The sequence below is a fragment of the Myodes glareolus genome, chromosome 2 (genome assembly GCF_982192425.1).
Source record: "Myodes glareolus chromosome 2, mMyoGla1.1, whole genome shotgun sequence".
Lineage (NCBI taxonomy): Eukaryota > Metazoa > Chordata > Mammalia > Rodentia > Cricetidae > Myodes > Myodes glareolus.
Window position 1 is genome coordinate 100,837,074 of NC_142027.1, and position 25,639 is coordinate 100,862,712.

Consider the following 25,639-nt stretch of genomic DNA (forward strand, 5'->3'; position numbering starts at 1 on the left):
ATTGTGTCAGAGGTTTGATAGGAAAAACTGTTTCTTACTGAGTGCCTGGGCTTAACAGACATTAACAACTGAATTCCAGCAACCACGGCACTCTAAGGAAATCAGTCCATAACCACTTGGCATTCTGGGAGAAACAGACTCAGAGCTCTGTAGTTTTGTAGACAGGATTCAGCAGGTAAAGTGGTCTAATCCATTGTGTTTAATTGTTAAATAATAGCTCACAGGGTCAAATTTGTGGCTTCAGGCTGCCAGGGTATGACCTATAGTCACACACATAAAACTTGATACCACATCTACTGCTGAAGTTGTACCTTTGTTCGTAAGGTATATTAAAGTACCTTTAATACATAAGAGGGAAGTGCGGTGTGAGACAGCAGACTTGTCTCTTAAGTAAGCAGCACTCATTTTTTTTTTTTACTTTTTTATTCTTCTCTCATGTTACTTCCTGACTGCAGTTTCTCCTCTCCCCCTCCCCCCCCCCCGCCATCTCTCCTCTCCTCCAGATCTACTCTCCTTCTGTCTCCTCTCAGAAAAGAGAGGTCCTCCCAAGGACATCAACCAGTCATGGCATAACATATTACTACAAAATAGGTATATCACATCAAGGCTGGACAAGGCAACCCAGTAGGAGGAAAAGGGTTCCATAGATAGGCAAAAGAGCGACCACCCCATTCCCATTGTTAGGAATTCCACAAGAACAGCTGTAACATTGCAGAGGATCTAGGTCAGACTCCTACAGGCTCCCTGATCTCTGCAAGCCCCCATGAGTCCCAATTAGTTGATTCTGTGGGCCATGTTCTCTTGGTGTCCCTGACCCTTCTGGTTCCTCTTATCCTTCCTTCCCCTCCTCTGCAGGACTCCCTGAGCTCCACCTAATGCTTGGCTGTGGGACTGTGCATCTGTCCCATCAATTGCTGGATGAAGTCTCTCTGGTCTCTTTGATGAGGATTCTGCTAGACTCCAGTCCCAGAACACTCTGCAGGCAGGATAAGCTGTAGGGCTGAGTTGGTATCCCAATCCCTCTACTGAGACCTTGCCTGGTTACAGAAGATGGCCAGTTCAAGTCCTTCATTACGAGGAGTCTTTGCTAGTGTTGCTCTCACAGTTTGTGTGGAGTTTCCATTACATTAGGTTTCCACCTCACCTCTGAAATGGCCCCAGTTCTAGTCATTTCTCCCAGTATCACACACATACACACACTGATCCCTCCTGTTCCCAACCCCACCTGCCCTTAGTCCATCCACAAAATCAGAACAATTTCCCCTTCCTAGGGAAATCCTTTCACCACCCCCCTTAAGTCTCCTCTCAAGTTCCATCCATTTGCCTACAAATTTCATGATGTCATTGTTTTTAACAGCTAAGCAATGCTCCATTGTGTAAATGTGCCGCATTTTCTTTGTCCATTCTTCAGTTGAGGCACAGGTAAGTCATTTCCAGTTACTGGCTATTATGACTAAGTCTGCTATGAACATAGTTGAGCAAATGTCCTTGTGATAGGATGGGGTGTCCTTTGGGTATGCCTAGTAGTGTTATAGCTGGGTCTTGAGGTAGATGGATTCCCAGTTTTCTGAGAAACTGCCATATTGATTTCACAGCACTTATTTTTAAAGCTTAGAAAATACTGAAAACATTGAAAGAGAAAACAGAAGATGACCAGGAGAAAGTGTTTTAGAAAATATTTCAAAAAACATCCGGGGTTTTTTTGGTTTTTTTTTGTTTTTGTTTGTTTGTTTGTTTGTTTTGATTTTGTAAGTAGAAAAAAGTAAAGGTTATTTGTGCTCACTTAAAATTTGAAAACAAAATACAGGCTTCGGGAAATTTATAAACTTGTTTTTTTCTTTTTTGGCATCTCACCATTACATAAATTTAGACAGTGTTATTTTGCTCCAATTTAGTAAGCTATTCCATTATTTTGAGTTATGTCTTTAATTTCTTTTTACATTTTATTTACTTATTTATTTGTGTGTGTGCGTGCACGCACACTTGTGCATGCATGTGTGCATAGACACATGCTGGTATGGAGAGTAGAGGACAATTAGAGGAATCGGTTCTCTCCTTAAACAATGTAGGTTCCAAGGACCAGTTTGTCAGGTATGGTGGCAGGCACTTTTAGCCACTGAGTTATCTTCCCAGACCCCAAACCAGCTTCTTAAATTGGAAACAAAGTAGATTTTTTGTCTAATCAGTATACTAAAAAGACATGGGCTTCCTCTTTTCTTTTTTCCCCTCTCTTGACTTTGGAGATGGTCTCATATAGCCCCGGCTACCCTCCAGCTCAAAATCTTCCCATCTTAACTACTGACTGCTAGAAATACAAGCATGTACCGCTGTACCAGTTTGTGTTTTCTCTTACTGATTTTCAAATTCATAGTCTTTAGTTTTAAAAGATAGAGCTAGGTATAGTGGCACACACCTTTGATCCCAGCACTCAGGAGGCAGAGGCAATTGTATCTCTGTGAGTTCGAGGCCAGCCTGGTTTACAAAGTGAGTTCCAAGACAGCTAGGGCTACACAGAGAACCATATCTCGAAAAACAACAACAAACAAACAAACAAAACAAAAAGCAAAAACAAAAAAAGCAGAAAAAGTATATGAGGAAATAATTTTTTAAGAAATATGAAAGGTTGGGAAGGTGGCTCAGTGGATAGAATGCTTGCCATGTAAGCATGAGGATCTGAATTCAGATTCCCAGCATCTGCATAACAGCCCTAGCATTGGGGAAATGTGGAGAGCAGCCAAAGACAGAAGAATCTTGAGGACTTACTAGCCAGTATGCTCCTGATTCAGTGTCTCAAATAATATACCCAGGTATAGTGGCACACAACTTTAATCCTAGCCCTAGGAGACAGACATAAATGAAACTCTGTGAGTTCAAGGCCATCCTTGTCTTCATAGTAAGTTCCAGGCCAGTCAGGGCTACATAGTGAGACCTTCTCTCAATAATAATAATAATAATAATAATAATAATAATAATAGTGATAGAGGAGGAAGACACTCAACATCAGCCTCTGGCCTTCACACATACACTCACATGCAAAGAAGCATACTGACTCATATGTTAGTAATTGACAGTACCCACCCATGCCACACACTGTCCTAGCACTGTATACACACTGACACTGCAGTCCTGCGACAACCCTATGAGATGTGTGTCATTAGGATCATATCCCATTCATAAATACGGGAGCAAGTTCAAAGAGTCACTTGCCCAGGTCAGCTAAGCTAGCTACTGGTAGTTAGTTGACTAGATCCTAGCTATGTGGCTTATTGTTCCAGTTTAATTTTGTTTTGTTTGTTTGTTGTTCTGAGACAGGGTTTTTCTGTGTATCCCTGACTGTTCTGGAATTTGTTCTGTAGACCTGGCTGGCCTCAAATTCACAGAGATGCACCTGCCTCTACCTCCTGAGTGCTGGAATTAAAGGCATGTGTTGCCACCATCACCCGTCACCAACTTAGTTTTTTATACATCAGAAAGATAGTTTTCTGAAATGGCAGTCAGATGATCCTGTCATTACTCAGTGAAATAAAGATAGTGTTAAGCACACAACCACCATAGTGCCAGAAACTTTGGGACTATTTAAAGCATGACTACTTATTTCAGCATGTGTGTCACACGTGCACATGTGCATGCATTGGAAATTGGAATTCAACTTCAGGTGTTCAGGTGCAGGTATGGTTCCCCTGAAACGATTTTTTTTTTTTTTGAGATACTATGGAGACCAGGATGGCCTTGAACTCACAGAGATCCATTTATTTCTATCTCCTAGGGCTAGGACTGAAGGTGTGTGCCACTGTACCTGGGTATGTTATTTGAGACAGGATTATTCACTGAATCAGGAGCTTATTGGCTAGTCTGGTCTTCTGTCTTTGGCTGCTCGCCACATTTCCCCAACTGGAGGTAGATGACACATGCACCATGGCATGTGAGTAGAGGCCAGAGGACAACTTGCAAGAGTTGATTTCCCACTTCCTATGTGGGTCTGGGTAATTGAACTTGGGTTGTCAGGCTTGGAAGCAGGTGGCTTTATCCAGTGTAATAAAACACCTGACACAAGCAGCTTAAAGGAAGAAGGGTTTCTTTAGGCTCACGGGCTTTGGTCTCTCATGGTCACAGAAGCTATGACAGAGTTATAACAATGGAAGAGTGTGGCAGAGGCTCTTCACATCTTAGTGGATCAGGAAGCAGTGAACTTGTGTCAGAACTAGACAAAGCTATGTCCTTCCAGACCCACCACCAGAGACCCACTCTACTGGGTAGGCCCCTTATCCAAAAGGTTTCACAGCCTCCCAAAACAGCACCATCAGTTGGGGACTGTGTGTTCAAACATATTCACCTGCAAGAGGTATTTCACGTTTGAACCTGACAGGCCACATAGAGGTGAGGTTGTGAGATCCTTAATAGTTTAGCATTTATGCTGCCTGATTCCTCGGACATATATCCTACATTTGAATCTGAAAGAACATCACCTGTTTTTCATTATACTTTATCATTTTGTCCATCCTCTGAGTCTTTGCATTTGGAAGCATACAAACAGAAAATTACCCTGTTTCAACCCATCTTTCACAATTTGTTAAATTGGTCTTTTTTCTCTTAGAAGACTGGCTCGGGGGGGGGGGTGTCAAAGGAATGGCCTATCATGTTGAGGGTCACAGTGTTTTAAAAGGTAGTGGATAACAATGTTAGCAAAGATGTAACAAGTCAGGTGTGGTGGTACATGTCTTCAATCACAATGCTTGGGAGGTAAAAGCAAGCTAATCTCTGAGTTTGAGCAGGCCTAATCTACACAGTGAGTTCAAGTCAGCCAAAGAAACCTTCTCTCAAAAAATAAATTAAAATACAGAAAAACTGAAGATCTCATATATTGTTGGTAGGTATGTAAAATGGAACAGCTATGTTGTAAAATAGTCTCAGTTCCTTAAATTCTCATGTGACACAACAATTCTGCTTCTTAGATACTTAAGAGAAATGTAATGTATGGCACCGCGTGATCTTAACCATTAATTACAGCTGATGATTAAAAAGTCAATTTGTGATCCATCCCTATAATGAAGTATTATTTAGCCATGAATAAATGGAGAACTGATGCATACTGCCACATGGCTGAGCCTCTAAAACATGCTAAGTCAAAGAAGCCAAATAAAAGGACCATATATTGCATGGTTCCATTTATATGACATATCCAAAAACATTCGTAAACAAACACAAAACAGAATTTGAGGTTTCAAATGAGGATTGGTTACCTAATGAGTAGTGGAATTCTTTTGGTGTGGTAAAAATGTTTGTGGACTAGGCAGTGGTGTGGGTTGCACGGCACTGTGAATATACTTTTACTATTTACACTTAAGGTACTTTACTGATAGCAACAACAAAAAGTAAGTTGGGTTGGAGAGATGGCTCAGCAACTGAATACACGTGCTGCTCCTGTAGAGGACCCAAGTTCAGTTCCCAGCACCCACAGCAGTCAGCTCACAATCACCTGTAACTCCATCTCCAGGGGATCTGAGACCTCTGACTTCCACAGGCATTCACATTTCTCCACACAAGTGTCCGCTTGTCCGTATGTTCGTGTGTCCATGTGTCTGTATGTCCGTGTGTGTGTGTGTAAAATTGAAAGTTAAAAATTTTAAAAGAGCTGGTAACCTCTTTGCTCGTGTCTCAGGAATGGTTGTGAGGCTGGGTGAAGGTGGTCCTAGTGATCCATCAGCAAGAACTCCTAGATGGACAGAACAGAGGAGAGCTGGCAGCAGGAGCCAACATCTTACTGTCTCTTACCTGGGCTCATTGATAAACTTTTCGTGAGACAAGGATGTAAGAAGAAGAGTTAGAGATAAGTGAAAAAAAAATGCTTGATTGGCTAAGTGAGTTGACATGGGGTATTGGATTCCTATCTAGGAATCAATTTTGTTTTGAAATTATGGCCATCTTTTGTAGACCTGGTCTTCACCTACAGCACTATAAAGGGATTATTAAAATATAAACATATATGATTTGATATTGGAGTAAAGAGTAACGAATTACAAAATTTCATGGGAATAGATGATCACACCTACATGGGAGTGGCAGAGAAACTGAAGTCTGAGGATGTTTAATGGGCTACAGAGGAGTTCAAGAATCTGTGCTTTCTCTTAGGGAATAAGGGCAGTCTCCACTTATCTGGGTATTGGAGCTTGTAGAGAGGATCATGGGAAATAATGTGCAAAAGAAAAATGGAACCTTGTTTCTTGGTGATTTTGTATGCATCATCTCAAATTGAGGAATTAGTATTAATGGCACAAAAGGTTGGGAGTTATTAGAAACTGACTCATTTTAGGAGCATGGGTTCAAAGGTTCAGTACAAATTACTAGATGAGTAAGGAGGCACATTGAATAGCAGACACTTTATAACCATGACCTGCACCTTACAGGCCAGCAATCCACCCCTGTGATTCTGCAGGGCCCCGAGACTGAGGCGTAACTCAGGCACAGCTTCCACTTTGGTCAGGATGGGATATGTGGCACACCATTACATTAATCAGTTCATTGTTTTTTTTTCCTTTCTCTCCTCCCTTTCTCATCATTCTACTCCTGTTTTGTTGTTTTTGTCCTAACACACACATATACACACGCATGCACACACAGGATATGGTGGTGCATACTTTTAAGCCCAGCATTTTGGAGGCAGAGACAGCCAGACCTCTAAGATTGAAGCCAGCCTGGTCTACAGAATAAGTTCTCGGTCTACATAACAAGTACTAGGACGTCCTACAGGGAGAAACCTTGCCTTGGAAAAAAATGAAAACAACCTTTGTGCTGCACACCTTTAATACCAGCATTTGGGAGGAAGAGGCAGGCAGATCTGAGTTCGAGGCCTTCCTGGTCTACAAAGTAAGTTACAGGACAGCCACGACTATTACACAGAGAAACCTTGTCTTCAAAAAACCAAACTAAAACAAAAACCAGGTAGGTAGGTAGGTGGATCTCATGTAGTTCAGGTTGACTTCAAACTCTGTGTAGCTGAAAATGACCTTGAACTTCTGATCCTCCTGCTTCTACTTCCTGAGAGATAGGATTATAGGTGCGGCTCTACCCTCTACCGTGCCTAGCTAATGCAGTGCTGGCAGTAGACCCTGGGACCTCATATATGCTAGGTGAACACTCTACCAACTGAACTACGTCTCCAGCCCTTGCTTAGGTCTTTTGTAGCCCAGGCTGGCCTCAAACTTACTGTGTAGCTAAGGATGCCCTGGAATTTCTGATCCTCCTTCTTCAGCTTTCTAAGCACAAGCACAAAGATTGTAGATGTGTACCACTGTGCTTGTTTTATATGCTGCCAGAGGTCTAATTTAGGACCTCGCACATACCCAAGCATCATTCCACCATAAGCTCTATACCTAGCTTTTCTCTAGTTCCTGAGCCAGGGCCTTGCTATGTAGCTCAGCATGACCTCAAATTCAAAGCCCTTCCACCTCAGTCTCTCCTGAGTTAGCCTGTACCACCATGCCTGGCTCTGATTAAATATTTTAATTTTATCACTCTTTTATTCTGTACTCAATCCAGCTTAATTTCCCATTCATATTAATGCTGTATAACTTACAAGTCCTCTGGGATGTTGAAAATGACAGACTTTGATTTTGTAATGAAAATTAAAACCTACATTCTAAAAAAAATTTATATCCTGGCTGAAAAATGAACCTAATAAACATCAAATTTAGTTTTTCTCTTTATTATCTTAAAATGTCTATTTTACATAATAAAACCAATGGCTATACATAATTTTGGTCAGCCCTCTTTTTCTAGGGAATCTTCAAAGTTGCTATGTAGCCAAGGATGACCTTAAACTTCTGATTCTTCTGCCTTTACCTCTCAAGTGCTTGGATTACAGGTGTGTGCCACTATGCCCTATGTATGTGATTCTAGGTACCTGGGACTGACCCCAGAGTTTTATGCATGCTAGGCATGTAGCTCTGCCAACTGAGCCACATCCAGTGCCCCCAAGCCTTTAATGAGAGGTAAGATTCATTTTGACTATTTCTGAAACTTACATTTTTTTAAATTTTTATTAATTAAATTTTTGGTGCTGGTGAACCCAGGGCCTCACACCTTTACTTGGAGTGATAAACAATTTGTTGCTTTTCTTTTCTTTTTTTTTTTTAATTTGCCACTACTAAGGATTAAACCTAGGACCTCATGAATGCTGACCAAATGCTCTTCCACTGAGCTATCTTCCCCATTGGTGGTATTCACTATTTTGATGACTGTCTATATTTCACTCTAAGTTTTGCTCTGTTGGAGCTGAATGACAGAGAGGAAGAGAAGCGCTGTGGTACTGAGGAGGGGTGGGACTTCTTTGTTTTTGGCTCGTAGAAAAAACTGGACAGAGGAAAATTCATTCTGGTATTCTAAAAAAAATACATAAAACTAAAATACCAGCTGGTAATCAAGTGATAATGGAAGTATTTTCTTTCCTATTTAGTTTTATAATATTTTAGATTTACTTATTTTACTTTATCTGTATGAATGATTTGCCTGCACACATACATGTATGTGTGCCATGTGCATGCCTGTTAGGTTCCTTGGAACTGGAGTTATGGATAGTTGTGAGACATCATATGAGTTCTGGGAATCTGGTCCTCTTAGAAGAATGGACTGCTCTTAACCTGAGTCATCTCTCCAGCCCCTCCTTTCTAATTTAAATGAGCATCTGCTGTCTAGTAAGCTCTATCTAGTTTTGAAGAACTTCTTCTCAGAGACTTTCTAGTGGATAGTAGACACGTGGTATAACACGTCAGGTGATGAAAGGATAGAGTAGATGCTGGGCGGTGGTGGCACACGCCTTTAATTCCACCACTCGGGAGGCAGAGACAGGCAAATCTCTGTGAGTTCGAGGCCAGCCTGGTCTATAAGAGCTAGTTCCAGAATAGCCTCCAAAGCTACAAAGAAACCCTGTCTTGAAAAAGAAAAGAAGGAAGGAAGGAAGAAAGGAAGGAAGGGAATTGCTTTTGCTGGCAGTAGGCAACTTGTGTTAGGGAAGGTATATTGTGAGGTGGATGTCTGACACAAACATTCCAGTGAAACCAGCAAATATAAAGGTCCTGGGATAGGCCTCTGTCCTTGGGGAAACAAGGAAATCAGGAAGGAGTGAGCTCTATAGATTAAGAAGGTAGACCAGGACGTGGTGGGGGTGGGCCAAGATAAGAACTTGGACCTTCAACCTGAGTTGGAGGTGTAGGCTCTGAAGGTGGTGAACCTGGGAATGAAATGATCAAACTTAGATTTGTAAAGACATTTTTCTGGCTTCTGAATGAAGAATAAATGGTAAAAGGTAGAAATGAATAAGCATGGTACAAGACTGATATGCCAGACCAGGTGGGACAGGATGGTGGTTGGGAGTGGAGGTGGAGATAGAGACAGTTGTTTGCTGGTCCACGGATCACCTTAGAAGTTCTGGGTGCCTGTTTCACCAGTTGGAAACACTGAGCCTTTCTCTGGAAACCTGAGTCTGGAGACCATTGTGTGGACCTGTGACCAAGGACAGCCCTGTTTCACTAGCCCAACAGGGATGCTAACTAAGCCAGTGTTTAACTTCCCTGGATCTGAAATGTGACCATTCTCGAAGATCATAGTGTGCCACACTCTTTCTTCTTTTGGTCTTCCCATTTGATTGTCACTAGGTCCTATGGGGGGGTTTCTGTCAGGTCTCACAGGCTCAGCTGGCTGCATAGGACAAGCTAGAGATAGTGTGTGTCTCAGCCAAGTCCAGGAGCCTAGACATCTTGAAAGTCTGCCCTCTGATGAGAATGTGGGGTAGACAACAGTCATGCACCCTGTTTTTACCTGTTTCAGGGCTTCTGTATTTGTACGTGAGCTAGGAAACGAGCAGACTTCAGTGGATCCTTGGAGAGGCAATTCTACCACCTTGGTTCACCTCCATTGTTGTCCATTCACAAAGAGCTGAAACAGCTTCAAGGACCAGTCCAGCACTTAGCCTGTGTGTGCCTCTATGGTACTGCCTAACTTGGTGCAGGACAATTCTATATTCTGTCAATTATATTTTAAATAAACATTGATTAGCCGGTAGCCAGGCAGGACATATAGGCAGGAAAACCAGACAGGAAGTAGAGGTGGGACAATGAGAACAGGAGTATTCTGGGAAGAAGGAAGCTCTTCCCGGAGTCCTGTCCAGACACCGAAGAAGCAGGATGTGACCTGCCCTGATGAAAAGGTACTGAGCCATGTGGCTAACATATACAAGAATAATGGATTAATAGAAGTTACGAGAGCTAATAAGAAGCCTGAGCTAATGGGCCAATCAGTTTTATAACTTATGTAGTTCTCTCTGTGTGATTATTTCGGGGCTAAGCTAGCCGGGCAACCGGGGAGACAAGCAGGTCCTCCGGTTACACTAACTTTCCACAGTTCTATTTTTAGACAATAATTCAAATGTTCTAGTATTTTGTTTTCTAAAATTTTATTACATTTTATTTTGTGTGCATAGTTATATATATATAACTACATATACATATACATACACAAGTGTGCCATGCATGCATGTAAGAGGAGCCTGTCCTGGAACTAGCTCTTATAGACCAGGCTGGCCCCGAACTCACAGAGATTCACCTGCCTCTGCTTCCCGAGTGGTGGGATTAAAGGCATGTGCCACCACTGCCTGGCTGGTTCTGTCCTTCTAGTGTGAGTCCTCACATCATCATGCTTGGCGTCAAGTCCCTATGCCCACTGAGCCATCTCATCATCTCACCAATCCAGAGTATTCTGATGTTGAGACTTTTACCTCCCACATCCTGGGCAGCAGTTCAACATTAGTTACTGTGCAGCATGTGGCTTAAATACCTAAAACAATGTAAAGAGAAGGAGTTACTGATTTGAGCAATTACTCAAATTCTTCAAAGAGAAGAAATTACTGTCTTCAGCAGTGATAGTCATGGAAGAGAAAGCATGAAAGAGCAGAGTAGGCACATCATGGTAGCCAGAAAAGAATAGAGGAAGTAACCAGGGCAAGATATACAGCCACAAACATAGTCCAAAGGTTCTATTTCCATGAGGTAGGCCCACGTCCTACTTTTTAATCACTTTCTAGTAATGCCTTCATAGTATTAATCCATCAAGGGATTAATCTGTTAATTAAATCACAGCCTTTCTGACTTAATACTCTCTGGAAATGTCCTCCTGGACACCCAGAGATGAGTTTTCAGTCCAATCAAGTTGACAGTGAAGGTGAACAGTCATAGGTACCCAAGAGAGCAAACCTAATTTCCCTTCCCTGTGAGTTCTTGACTCATAGTTGAATCAAGGCTACCTAGAGGTCAGGATCACAAACTCAGAGTCCAACATAAGTCTCACTCTCAATGAAAATCTTACAGCTTCTCAAAATCTCAGTAAAATCCTCAGGGGCTAGTGAGATGACTATGTTCTTCCAAAGGACCCAAGTTCAGTTCTAAGCACCCATTTGGCCATTTGTAACTCCTGCTTTAGAGAATCTGATGCCTTCTTCTAGCCTTCCCAGGAACCTTCACATATGTGGCGCGCGCGCACACACACACACAAATAAAATAAAATAAAACAAAAACAGAAATTTGTACAGTTCCAGAGGTAGTGTTATTTAAGCCTTGAATGAAAATGCCTACAGTTAGTTGACTTCATCATCTAAAATGGGCCATTGTCATCCTCATTCATGATTGATAGCATACTTGTTTTCATTGTTGTCAGCATCACAGTAGATGTATTTGAGTAAATAAGGAAAATGAATCATTAATGTTTATTCTCCTCATTTGAAATCATTTATAGAACACACTGCTCTTTTGATGTTGTATTTTACATTAAGATATAAAGACAATTACCATTTCTATATGAAATGATAAATTTCTTCTGTGTGATATACAGTTTATACATTTCAATAATTTTTTTTTTCTTTTGGACCAGCAAGGTGGCTCAGTGGGTGAAAGCACTTTGCATGCAAGCCTGGTGGCCTGATCCCCAAAACTCACATAAAGGTGGATGGAGAGAACTGACTCCCAAAAATTACCCTCTGACTTCCATATATGTGTCATGGCATGCACACCCATATACCGTGCATGCACAATAATAATAAAAAATTTAAAGTATTATTTTGGCTAAAATAAAAATAGTACATTAAATTTTGGCTGGCAAGATGATTCTGTGGATTTGCCATACAAGTATGAGTACTTGAGTTTGGATCCCCAGAATCCAGATAGGCTGGACATGGTAGTGTAGAAAGAGGCAGAAACAAGAGAGTCCCTGGAAGCTCCAGAGCCAGGTGGTCTGGTGTTGCAACTGCGAAGAACACAGACTCTGTTTCAGACAAGGCAAAAAAGGTGAAGCCCTACACTTGAGGCTGTCTCTGGTCTCCACATATGTATGCTTGCACTTACATGAACTGTAGTGAGGAGTTGCGGGCAGGCCTGCTTTTCGCCTCACCTAGCTCCCGCACGGCTAGCTTAGTCCCAGAAATAACAACACACAAATTGTATTCATTTAAGCACTGCCTGGCCCATTATCTCTAGAGAGTTAGTTACTGACTAACTCTCATATCTTGATATTAACCCATTTCCAATCATCTGTAGCACCATGAGGTGGTGGCTTACCGGAAAAGATTCAGCATGTCTGACCTGGTGGCTGGCTCCATGGCTTTTGGCTCATAGCCCTCTTCCCAGCATTTTGTTCTGTTTACTCCGCCTACCTAATTTTCTGTCCTATCAAGGGACCAAGGCAGTCTCTTTATTGACCAATGAAAATAACACAATAGACAGATAACCCTCCTCCATCAATGAACACATAGATACATTATACACACAAACATTTTAAATAAGAAATTCACCTTAAGTAATATCACAAATCTTGTGTGTAGCTTGCTATGCTTGTGAACATTGAGTAGGCTAATTGACTTAATTGTTAAAGTGTGAAATATTCAGTTTGCTTTCAGAATCAGTTTATCAGGCTGTCTTATCTAGGGTTTCTGTTGCTGTGACAAAACACCATGACCAAAGAGCAAGTTGGGGAGGAGAGGGTTTATTTGATTTACACTTCAGCATTGCTGTTCACCACTGAAGGAACTCAGGACAGAAACTTAAAAAAACAGGGCAGGATCCCAGAAGCAGGAGCTGATGCAGAGGCCATGGCGGGGAACTGCTTACAGGCTTGCTTCCCATGGCTTGCTCAGCCTGCTTTCTTATAGAACCCAGGACCAGCAGCCCAGGGACTGCTCACCATGGGCTGCACACTCTCCTATTGATCACTAATTGGGAAAATGCCTTACAGCTGGATCTCATCAAGGTTTTCCCTCAACTGAGGCTTCTTCCTCTGATGACTCTAGCTTGTGTCAAGTTGACATAAAACCAGCCAGTACACAGGCTAGTGACAGAAATGTCACCTAAATCCTGTATCCCTCTTCTGGTTTTGAAATTTTGCTCCTAATTTTTAGACAATACTTGACTGTTAGGTATACCACTAAATCCTACTATTTACTACTCTATTCTATAGACCTGGTATTGTGTAGCTGTTGTGTTCCATACCTCCCTGAGACTTGATTTGTAAAATACCCAGAGGGCTATTGTTAACTATTTTTGTCTTTTTTTTTTCTTTTCACCTTATTTTTTAGCTTCCACCTTACAGAATGAATAGATCTTGAATTGTGTCCATATATCCTCTTTACCCTCCACTCAGGCTCCTCATTTTAAACATCTTGCTTTGTATGGTACATTTGTTGAGAGGGCAATTGGTAACAGTACTGGTGAGCTATCGTTTGCTAAAGGCTTCAGTTTACATTAAGGTTCATGCTACATCCTGTTAATTTGGCTAAGTGTATACTATCACTACCCACAGCCCCTGATAGCCACTGATCTTTTCACTGTCTCTGAAGTTTTTGTTTTCCTAGAATGTCATGTAGTTGGGATCATAGAACTCGGGCCCACGAGAATGGACGATTGTCCTGAGGGTTAAAAAAGAGACACACACAAAAGAGACCTTTGCTCATTTACCAGAGTAAATGGCTGTGTTCCTCAGCCGTCCATGGTCCATCACTGAACAATGCACATTTAAGGTTACTTCATGCATGGTGTTTCCCCTTCTGATTCAGCACTGACCCTTCACCACTGTCCCACATCACACGGAAGTACTGTGTTATGTATCACTAACCCAGCAAAAGATCAAAAGTGAAAGTTTAAAGTGCAGTTTCTATTAAAACATGTTGCACATTTCTTTCACACCGTTAAAAAAAAAAAAACAGACGACAGAGACTATTTCTATCTAGTAATGGGAGCAACAGCTTCTCCTCTCCATTTTGGTGGCATTGTTGTCATCAGTTTCAGTTATCCATGAACTAAAACTACTCAGTACCTTGTTTTTGTTAGTACTGTGCAGTCATTTTAACTGAAGTTATTTTGAGAGGGTCTTATGTAGCCAAAGGCTGGCCTCATGCTTGCTCTGTAACAGAGATGACTTTGAACTCCTGATCCTCCTGTCTCTACTTCTTTAGTGCTGGGATGATGGGCATGTATCATCATACCCAGTTTTATGTGGTACTGGAGCCCAACCACAAGGCTTCTTGTCTATGTTAAGCAAGCACTCTACCTACTACCAACTGCGCTACATCCCCAGTTCCTAAGAATAGTTTTTACAAAGCTGGGTATGACAGACGTGCCTATAATCACAGGCTGACATAGGGGAATATGAATTCAAGAACAGCCTGGCCAAAGAATGAAACCCTGTCTCAAAAAAAAAAATAGAAAAAAGGAAGACAGAAGAAAAATATTCTATTACCTTTATTTCTTTAATGTTATCCTTTTATTAAATGTTCTTTATGTAGCTCTGAATTTCTGACATAAAATGTTTCTCTGAAAAAGGTCTTAACATTTTCTGCAATGAAGTCTACTGGTGACAGATTTTGTCTGAAAAAAATCAGCTGGACAAAGTGGTGCTCTCCTAATCCCTGCACTCAGGAGGCAAAGGCAGGTAGATTGCTATTAGTTTAAGGTTAGCCTGGTCTACATAGCAAGTTCCAAGCCAACCAGGATAACATAGGGAGACCCTACCTCAACGCGCGCGCACACGCGCACACACACACACACACACACACACACACACACATTCATTCTCTCCCAATCCCCCCTACTCTGTGTGTGTGTGTGTGTGTGTTTCTTGTGTATTTAGAGGATAATTTTGCATGTTAGGTGATGAATCTTGAAATTCTTAGATATTTTACTATCTTTGGTATGTTTTAGTTTGTGAAGCCCTAGCTGCCCTCTTGTTTACTACATAGCCCAGCTAACTTTGAGTTATGGTAGTCCTACTTCAGGTGTTTTGAGTGCTGGGATTGCAGGGTTAGGGTTATATACCACCAGGCTGCTTGCTTTTTTTATACTATATAGACCAAGCTGGGCTAGAATTTGCAGTTCTCCTCTCTCTATCCCTGAGTGCTGAGATTCCATGCTTGCACCACCATGGCCCACTTTACATTCTAGTAAGTGGTTTATGGGGAAGTCTGTTGTAACTGTTATCCTGTTGCTCTCCAGCCTTGGCATTTCCCACCCTCTGGCTTCTTCCAAGAATGTGTGTTTATCTTTGGTATTTAGCAGTTTGTGTGTGATACACTGAGGTGTCAGTATTTCAGTGTCTGTTCTGTGTTCTCTGAGCTTTCTGGGTGTGTGAATTGATATCTGTCTTTAGGTTTGGAAAATAGTCTCCAACACCATTTCTTTGATGATTTTTCACTTCACTCCTTTCTCTCTCTGGCTTTGCCTTTATTGGTGTTTTACCCTTCTAATTGCACACGGCTTTTGGATATTTTGTCCCATTTTTTTCATTCATTCCTTTGTATGTCAGTTTTGGAAGGTTGCACCAACATATCTTTAAGCTCATTGGTTCTTTTAAGCTCATTGTCCAGTCTCCTGGAAAGCCAGAACATCAGAGGCATTCTATATCTCTGTTTTTATCATTTTCTTTGATTATTTATTCGAGTTTCAATCTCTGAGTAGGGAGCTGGAGAGATGGCTCAGTGGTTAAGAGCATTGCCTGCTCTTCCAAAGGTCCTGAGTTCAATTCCTGGCAACCACATGGTGGCTCACAACCATCTGTAATGAGGTCTGGTGGCCTCTTCTGGCCAGCAGACATACAGATTATTGTATACATAATAAATAAATAAATATAGAAAAAAATCAATCTCTGAGTACATTTCTTATCTGTTCTCACTGTCACTCAGTTTTCCCGGGAGGATCCTTGGCGTGTCAACCATAGTCGTTAGTCGTTTTGTTTTGTTTTGTTTGTTTTGTTTGAGGGTATGTCAGACTCTTACTGTGTAGCCCAGGTTGGCCTAGAATTTACTGTGTTCCTCAGGCTGTCCTTAAACTGGCAGCCCTGAATACTGGGATTATTGGTGTGCATTGTTACACCCAACTAAGTTAACAGTCTTGCAGTTTCAAAATCACCATATCTAAGTCTGGGTCTGATGTCTGCCTTGTCTCTTCAGATTGTGTTTTTCCTCAGTGTGTGTAATTTTGTTAATGAAAATTGAATATACCAAGAAATAGGAACAGTGGAAGCTAGGCCTTGGTGGAATAGTTGTTTGTTTATCTGACTGGGAGTTGGGATATATTTAATGTTGGGTGTAGCTGTAACTGTATCAAAGGTTTTTATTTTTCCTCTTCTCATGGTGTCGTTCTTGTGGAGTCTGTGCCTTGCAGCTCTTCATTTATACCCAAGATCCCTTCCTGGGGCCCTATTGATGATTGCTGTGACACAGTCTTGGGAAAGGAGAACTTCATTCCTTTATCTTCAGTGGGAATCTTGAGTTGTTTTGTGAAAGTTTTGGACAACCTGAATACCTCGAATCTGACCGTTGGAAGAGCTTCTTAGCTCTTCTTTCCTCTTAGTGAGAAAGCCTGAAGGGGGCTGGGATAACTGGCTGCTGTCCCAGGTCAGGTAAGACTTTACTGCAGCAGCTTGCCCTTGAAAGCCAGTCTCTCCAGCGGAGCCCAGAACGGGGCTTTGGGCTTATTTCTATCTCTGTTGGGAGAAGCCTGAGGAGGATTTTTCCATCTTTGCAGAGAGCAAATACTGAGGTAAATTCTAGGAAGTATGGGGCTCTTTACTTCTCCTAAGCAATGTTGAAGATGGGTAGTGCTGCTGAGAAGCCTAGTTGGCAGCAGCTCCTCTTTCTGCAAATGCTTTGACCTAGGCTGAGGCTCCCTGTCCCTTGAGCTCGGCAAAGGATTCTTTCCAGCCCCCACCTTCTTCCTGTGGATTTTGTGCTCCATTACTGAGAGATCAACAGTAGCTTCTGACAGTCTAATGTGCAAAGCCAGTTCCCTCTGGATAGTTTATTCTAGACTTCCACATAAAAATCAAGTTGCTTTATTTTGTTTTTGATTTTTTGTTGTTTTTGTTTATTTGTTGGGTTTTTGTTTTGTTTTGTTGTTGTTTGAGACAGGATCTGTCTCCCTATATAGCCCTTGCTGTTCTGAAACTCACTCTGAAGACCATACTGGCCTTGAATTCAGAGATTCACCTCTGTCTTCCAAGTGCTAGGATTAAAAGTGTGTACCACTAACACCCAGCTATCAAAAATTAAGTCTTATTTGTCCTGTGTGTAAAAGAAACACCTTCAAAAAGAAAAAAAAAAGTCTACATTTATGGTTATATTTTTTTCAGTTTTTTGAGACAAGATCCCATTCTAAAGCCCGGATTTGCACCAAACTCAAAAATCCTCCTCAGCCTCACTCCCCACTATGACTGCAACCTTTTAAAAGAAATTTTTTAATTGTTTCTTTAATTATGTATATGTGTTTTGGGTATGTGAACATGTGAGTCGTCTAGGTACCCACAGTGGTCAGAGGCATCAGATTCCTTTGGAGTCAGAGTTATAGGAGGTTGTGAGCAGCTAGTCATGGGTAGTGGGCACTAAAAACGTCCTCTTCAAGAGCAGTACAGGCTATTAACTCCTGAGATGTCTCTCTAGCCTGTGACTGCTGCTGTGCCCAAGTTAATTATCCCCCCAAAAGAAACTCCACAGAACCGGATTCTGATGTAAAGCACAAAAGGGTTTTTAATATTCAAACTTGAGTTTGAACTGCACCTCTACCACACCAATGCAGTGGGTGAGGGAAGTGCAGCCCAGAGCCGGGGAAGGGGAGAACTTTTAAAGGAAAAATGTTCTGTTGTCATGGGACTGGGTAAGGAGGGCATAGGGTAAGGTAGTTTCTGAAACCATGGGTCAGTTTTTGGGCAGGGGGAAAAAAAAGAAACAAAGATTCATTAATAATTGACAAGGTATCTTCAAGGACAGAATGCCCCCTAGGAACATCTGGACCTTGTTAAATTTTATGGCCTTGTTCCTTGGCTCCTTAATTGGCTGTTTTTAGGGTATCTGTTCAAATTCCGCTATTGTGGCACATTTCTGGAGCTGAGATCAGCCCCCCCCCCCGCCCCATTATATGACTTAAAATGAAGCCCCTTCTTTATGGAGTTTACAAAATCAGATTCTCACAGCTGCAACTTCTATTTGACTCAGAGAAATATTCGCTTTCATATCTTTGACTGTGCTGACCACTTTCTAAGAAATAGGCTGCCCAAGATCTTCCTGTAAGTACAACATTGATATCAACTCACCTACCAACACACCTCTTCAGCTCCTATTATCTCCAGCAACCAGGTCTGGGATGAATAATCTTTATCATCATCTTCATCTTCTTTCTTCCCCTTTCTCCTTCTCCAAAACTAAATAGATAAATGAAAGGCTGGTGAGAGGACCTAGTGGAAAAAGACCTGTACTCCTGACTAAGTTCGATCCCCAAAACCCACACAGTAAAAGAATGAACTCCAACCAAGTTGTCTTCTGACCTCCACATAGGTGTACACCACACTCCAAATAAATTAATGTAATTTAAAAATCTAAATAGGTGAGTTTCATTCAATTAAAGTATGGTAGTATAAACCTCTTATAAATGCTAACTGAGGGTTGAGGGTAGTCAGGACTTTGAGATGTCAGATCTTTGTTCTTGCTAGAATACTATCTAAGTCATTTTGCATCTGGTGTGTATCAAATGTGAGCACACTGGTCATTTTCCTCTCGCTTCTGATATAAAGGTACTGTCTGACTTGTAGTTCACTATTGAATTTTTAAAAATATTTCTCTTAGCAAGCAATCTTAGAGGAAAACTTCCAGGCTATGCAATATCTTCTTCCTCATTCTAAGTTTTGCATGTGTTAATGGTTTTGCTCTAGCCAGTCTTTACTATGATGGTGGCAAAATGGTGATTTCCCAAGTCCAGCAGCCTCTCCTCACTGATTGGTGCTTGACAATTTACTTTTGACAGGAGCATTGTTGTCCCCTGTATTATCTGTTGGCGTGGACTCACAGATTCCTGGAATTTTTTTTTTTTGGTGATTTATAGTTTATTAGCATCCTTACCATCCTTCACTGTTTTGATGCTCAGATTAGGATAACCCACGTTTGACCAAGCTGAGTCTTGTGACATATAGCTCCTTGCCATTTATTTGTTTATTTGGGGGAACACTGGAACGCTGGAAGAATAATTATATGATGACTATAAGACATTAATTAGAACTGTAGCACTTCAGTTGGTTAAGCCAAGAATGAGACCCATTTAAGCTCTGTTTCACATACATGTTGTTATTTGTGGGGTTTTGTTGTTGTTGTTCGTATGGTTAGTTGACTGGGTTTTTGTTGTTGTTTTGTTGTTTTGTTTTGGGTTTTTTTTTCCAGGACAGGGTCTCTCTGTGTAGCCCTGGCTGTTCTGGAACTCACTTCGTAGACCAAGACCAGGGTGACCTTGAACTCAGAGATCCGCCTGCCTCTGCCTTCTGATGCTGGGATTAAAGGCATGAGCCATCAGGTACAGCTTCATGCTGCTATTTGTATAGCACAGTACTGATCAAAGGGGAGCCACTTGCCTGCCTCCAGGGCCTAAGAGCCCTTCTTAAAGGCAGTAGAGCATCTCCAATATGCTCATGTGTCTGTGATTAAGTATGGGTGATTTGGATCCCCAGCTCACATACTTGTCTCCTTAGCATATCATCTGTGTGCTTGGCCTTTACTTTCATTGTATGTTAATTTTTTATTGCGTTTTATTTATTTTGTGTGTGGAGGTCAGAAGAGAACCTACATGAGTTCTTTTTTTTCCTCTACCAACTGGGTCCCAGGGCTTGAAGTTGTTGCCAGGCTTGGCAGCAAACACCTGTACCTTCTAAGCACTCTTTTTAGCTTCCATTGCATTTCTCCACATCACATTTGCTATCTGTAAAAATATCAGAAAAACTATCCATTTCCCAGTGACATTTTTGGTCATTTTCAATTCAGTCTGCACAGTATGACTTTAGGCCGGTAGTAGGCTGGCTTCCACACCACTGTTTTATTGTCTGGTTCCACTTGTAGTAACACGTAGGAAGTGGCGTGTGACTCAGCCATTACTCTGTACTCTCTAGAAATAACAAATGTGTTGTAATTATCTGTGACCAGATATAAATGGAAAGAGTTGGGCTTGGTTTTCTTTTCTTTGCTTTTTTTGAGGCATGTGTTCTTTGCCTCTGTCCTTGGCAGGCTCCATCTGGCTCCTCCACTTTCTTACTGTGAATTGGTAAAGACTTATCTCACTGAAACATATTAATAGACCAGCTGGGTGTGGTGGTGCATGTCTATAATCCCAACACTTGGAAGGTAGAGGTAGAAAGATTGCAATTTGAGGACATTCTGGGCTATATAAATATAACAAGAGCCTGTGTCAAAGAAATAACTAACTTCCCAATGGGAGCTGAGTACTTGCCCAACAAGCCAGGCTGTGGGTTCCATCTGCAGTACTACCCACGAAAAAAAATCAATAAAAGTATTTCAAACAAAAAGTATCTCATACCAATAACATTCTTTAAGTTTTGTTATTTAACATTTCAAGGCCACATTGCCTACTGGCCACATGAATATCCTTACATAACTTTGTTCAAAATATTGGACACATTTCTTCATAGTTCCTAAAACCTAGAACAATACTGCTATTTGCCATTATTGCTATGAGCATTATCTAAGTGGAGTTTGTGAACCTGAAATGTGTACATATTTTACCTAAATTCCTTTGAGCCAACGCTGTGGCTCAGTGGTGCAGCACTTGCGCAGCATGGGAGAGTACCCCAGTTCCATCTCCAGTGCTGCAAAAATGTTTAATTTTAATAATAAATTCCTTATTATGCACCCTTAAGAATCTAATTTATTCAGACTGAGTCACGTGGCTTTAATGAAATGAATTTCTTCCTGAAATATTGGCTCTGAACCTGAAAAGAAGGAACGGATTGGTGCAGCATGCAGCCACAGCTTCCCGTCGGGGCATGTACTCTGTTCTGCTCTGTTTGAATCTGGGTTGTGCTTTCTCAGCTCCTCCCTCAATGTTCTCTGAGTCTTTTCCCTTCTCAAATATAATTCATGAAAAAGTGGGTTAGAGGCTGAAGAGTGAAGCACCACAGAAACAGAACATTTTCAAACCTGAAGTAGCACTTGTTCAATTGGAGAGTAAACATCTGTGGACCTACTCATTTTATCAATAAACGTCTGTGGATTGAACCTAAAGGTAGTTTCGTGCTCTGTTTCAAGGTATGCTTTGGCAGCTTGCACAATCATAGCTAAGATGTGTTTTAGTCAATTCTTAAAACCAAGGACCCCACCAGGGTTACCACTGGAAGGCCAGCTTTGGAATGCCACAGACCATGAGGGATAAGAATAACAAGGTCAGGGGTTCCCGTACTACCACTGTGAATGGTCCATTTCATTGAACTTGTCTGCAGTGGCAGAAACCAAACAGGAGTTTAGGCAGTGGGAACCCATGTGTGGTGGGCTGGGCCAGCAAGGCAGAGCACTGAGTTCAGAGCTGTGCTTAACATACAACATGTTGCTCTGAGGTCCACATTTGAGTGGGACTGCAGAAACACAGTTCAAGAAGGGTCATATAAGAAAGAAATGTGACCGTTTTGCTTTCCAACAGAATTCTTCTGATGGTTTCAGCCAAAATATTTTAGATTTTTTTTCCCTTAAGATCCAGCTTGCAAGAACTAAGTGCTTAGTTTTCAAATAATTGAACTGGATCTTATTTGTATTTTTTTCTCTCCAACAAGGAATTGTTTATGGTTCAAAATGGATATAAAAGTAACTCTGAATGTTTCAGTATCTGAAATGACATAGTAATGTGGTTATATTCTTGGCCAGCTTGCAGACTTCTCTTGTTTGTTTCTTCATATTAACTTTTGGGAATTTTAGATGGCACCATCAGGGTGGGACGCTAATGAACATGGTAGGTTAAAAAAAAGTTTTGAATACTGAGCATGATTCTGCCACAAGTCTCCTTTATCCAGCACATTCTCTGGCTAGAACTGTAGGTTCACAGAGCTTAGGGAATAATGTGTCTCCCCGGATCCTGATGGCCTGTGACCTCTCCAGGTTATATTTCTACAGACTCTGTGCCCACCATACCCAAGGTTTACACAACACTTGTTCATAGAGGCCTTTGGCTTGTAGCTCATGAGTCTGTTTATCTGGAATACCGTGGGGAGAGCAGGGAGGCTGCCTTCTTTGCTTTTAGAAAGATCCCAAGCACCATGTAAAGTTGACCCAGAAGAGAACATACTCCAGAGAAATAAGCGCACAAACGAGTCAGGGATGGAGTCAAGGAGGGAGACTCTCCTGAGATGCAGAACCATCTGGATCTGTGTGGGGACCAAGGAGAGTCCTCCCACTTCTGATGAGTGCACTTGGAAAGTATGTCTGTGACTTCATGGTTTGTTCAGTGTGTCTTCTCCTCAGGGTAGGACAATCATAGTTGTGGCCTAAAAAAGTAGTGTGAGTAAGGTTCATTCATGTTCTTCCCTCAAGGTGGCCCAGTGGATGGCACTAATGCACAGTAAGTGACTCTTCATCATGGGTATGACACGTGGGTGAGAGGTCTTCCACCATGACGGGCTGGCTGGGGACATGTGGATTAGGAGGCACAGTGAGCTCACTCTTACACGTGGAACACCCAAGTCTGGGAGGAGACTGGATTTCTGAGATGGAAGATGAGGGAGGGGCTGGGCTGGCCTGGCAGATCTGAGAAACAGCTGTCTGCAAATGCTCCTGAAAGTGGAGTTGAGTCACTTGTACAGTAGTGACAGCTGAGGCCACGAGGTCCCTTTTCCCTTATTCTATCAGGGCCCTATTGTGCCATCCTTTCCCATCCACAGCTGTTCAGCTTGCCATAAAAATTCCTTCGATCTTGCTACTGACGTATAGAGCAATCCACCAGTACATTCTGTAGTAGTTTCATAAAGCAGTGGCAGTCATTCCAAATGAGTCCCTCTGTTTTCCTGCTGTATTCATCAGACCAGTGTGGCTTCTGAGGCAGGTAGGCTGGCAGAGAGGTTCTTGACCACTCCTTTGCCCTGGAACATTTCTCTGTTGCAGAGATTCTGTCCTCCCAGGAGATCCAAGGTGGAACACTGTGGCTGCTACAGTTTCCCCTCGTGCTGATAGTTTCCAGAACAAATATAGGAACTAAAATGAGAAAAAGAAGATGCTTTTTCTCTGTGATGAGCAGATAATCAGATTACTCCAAGGATTAGATAAAAAATAAACCCTCTGTTCCTATAATTAGTTATTGTGTTGACTGAGTTAATCTTTTGTAAGAGAATTCAAAGTTAAATCACAGAGCTGGAGAGACAGCTCCATGGGTAAGAGCAAATACCAGCGCTGCCCTTTTAGAGAGTATGAGTTGGAATCTTAGCTCCAGCTATCAGGTCTCATGACCACCTATAACTCCAGATTTGACACCCTCTCCTGGCGTCCATGGGCACAGACACATGGCACACATTTACATAATAATATAAACATTACCAAAAATCTGTTTTAAAAAGTTAAATCTTTATAGGATTTGGCTGAGGGAGTGAGTTAAATAGACCAGCATGAAACCAAGAACAGGGTAGGTGCTCTTAACCCAGGTAGGAAGTTAGTTCACAGGGTTCCTTTGAACCTTCTTTGGGGAGACATCACACCCTATACTTGTCTTGGGTTCACTGTTTGGATCCCCTAAGGGCAACCTTGTATTGTTTGCTTCCACTATTTTGTTTTTATTTATTTATTTGCAAATGGATTCCCCTTATGTGTCTCTTTTTGTTCACAGGCCATGTCCTCATAGAGATTTCCAGCACCCACAAGAAACTCAATGAGACTCTTGATGAAAATGTATGTGGACAGTTGTTATATTTTAAAATGTATTTTTAAAAATTTTGCTTAAAACTCAAATATGACATGAATTTTTTTTAATTTTCATTTTTTGTCAACAGTTCAAAAAATTCCATAAGGAGATTATCCATGAGCTAGAGAAGAAGACAGAGCTTGACGTAAAGTATATGAATGTGAGTGCAGCTTTCATCCACCCTGGCCTACACCTGAGCACTCAGCCTAGGAGAACTTTGACACACACACTCACACACTGTTTTGTCTGCTGCTGAAGGTAGAGTTTGCTGCTGACACAAACTGTAATATATAAAACTAGCATTCCCTTTGGGTTAAGTGGATTCACTTTTGCCATTACTTGGTATGTGTGTTACAAAAATAGAGAGGTGCTGGGTATGGCGGCACACGCCCATATTTCCAACACATAAGGATAATGATGTTAAAGTTAGCCTGAGCTACACTGTGAGACCCTATCTTAAAACAACAACAACAAAAACACAGAAACAGGCTAGAGTGATAGCTCAGCAGTAAAGAGCTCTGACCGCTCTTTCAAAGGACCCAGGTTCAATTCCCAGCACCCATAGGGCGGCTCACAACCATCTGTAGCTCCAGTTCTGGGGGATCTGATGCTCTCTTCTGGTCTTACACACATGGTGCACAAATATGCATACAGGCAAAGTATAAAATAAATAAGTAAACCACAGAGACAGCAACAACAAAGCACAGGAAAAACTAAAGAAGGAAATCACTCCTGTGAGGGACAAGGAGTTTTCAGAGACCATGCTGGTGTAGTACGACATCTGTGTCTGTATTTTACAGCTGGTGCCTTCACTAAGCAGCACCTGGATATCACTGTGCTTGGGAAGAACACCTGTGCTTTGTGACTTCTTGCCTGTCACACAGCCATCCATCCAGGCAGTTTGTAGGCCTCCCTTCACCAGCACTTTGACTCCCAGGACTAAGGTGTATGACATCTTCCCTTAGACACTTACTTTCTTTTGTCATCCAATCCCCAGCCCCTTTATGTTTTAGTATGGTTTCCCCATGTTACCCTTCCAAATAGTCCTCTCTAGAAATCTTTACAAGGTTTGTAGCTATGCACGCACAGGCCATGGGGTTACACACACCTGCTGAGGTGGACTTCAAGTTGTGCCTTTTACATTCTATTAAAAAAAAATTTATATGTGTGTGTGTGTGTGTGTGTGTGTGTGTGTGTGTGTGTGTGTACAACTTTAACTCCAACTTCAAACTGTGTGCATGTTAGTACAGTGTAAGTGCACATACACACAGGTTACAGTTAGAGTTAAAGTTGTAGGACAACTGACATGGATGCTGGGAACCAAATTCTGGTCCTCTACAAGAGCAGAAAATGTTCTTAAGCACTGAGTCAGCTCTCCAACCACCTTTTTTCTCCCCCTCACTGCC

At 41.7% G+C, this 25,639-nt stretch overlaps 1 protein-coding gene and 1 long non-coding RNA gene across 3 annotated transcripts in view; one reads left to right on the forward strand and one right to left on the reverse strand.

The window, feature by feature from the left end:
- Window positions 1–18,987, reverse strand: part of LOC146895505 (uncharacterized) — a 30,624-nt gene extending 11,637 nt beyond the window's left edge. For both annotated transcript variants that reach the window (XR_015737260.1, XR_014999982.2), the window contains exon 1: window positions 18,616–18,987. This is a non-coding gene — a long non-coding RNA (uncharacterized LOC146895505). The remainder of the gene's footprint in view (window positions 1–18,615) is intronic.
- The window catches only part of Baiap2l1 (BAR/IMD domain containing adaptor protein 2 like 1), a 97,760-nt gene that overhangs the window by 53,874 nt on the left and 18,247 nt on the right, over window positions 1–25,639 (forward strand). Inside the window, exons 4-5 of the mRNA XM_087903298.1 lie at window positions 24,159–24,220; window positions 24,322–24,393. Of these exons, the coding sequence (XP_087759424.1) occupies window positions 24,159–24,220; window positions 24,322–24,393 (134 nt within the window). The remainder of the gene's footprint in view (window positions 1–24,158; window positions 24,221–24,321; window positions 24,394–25,639) is intronic.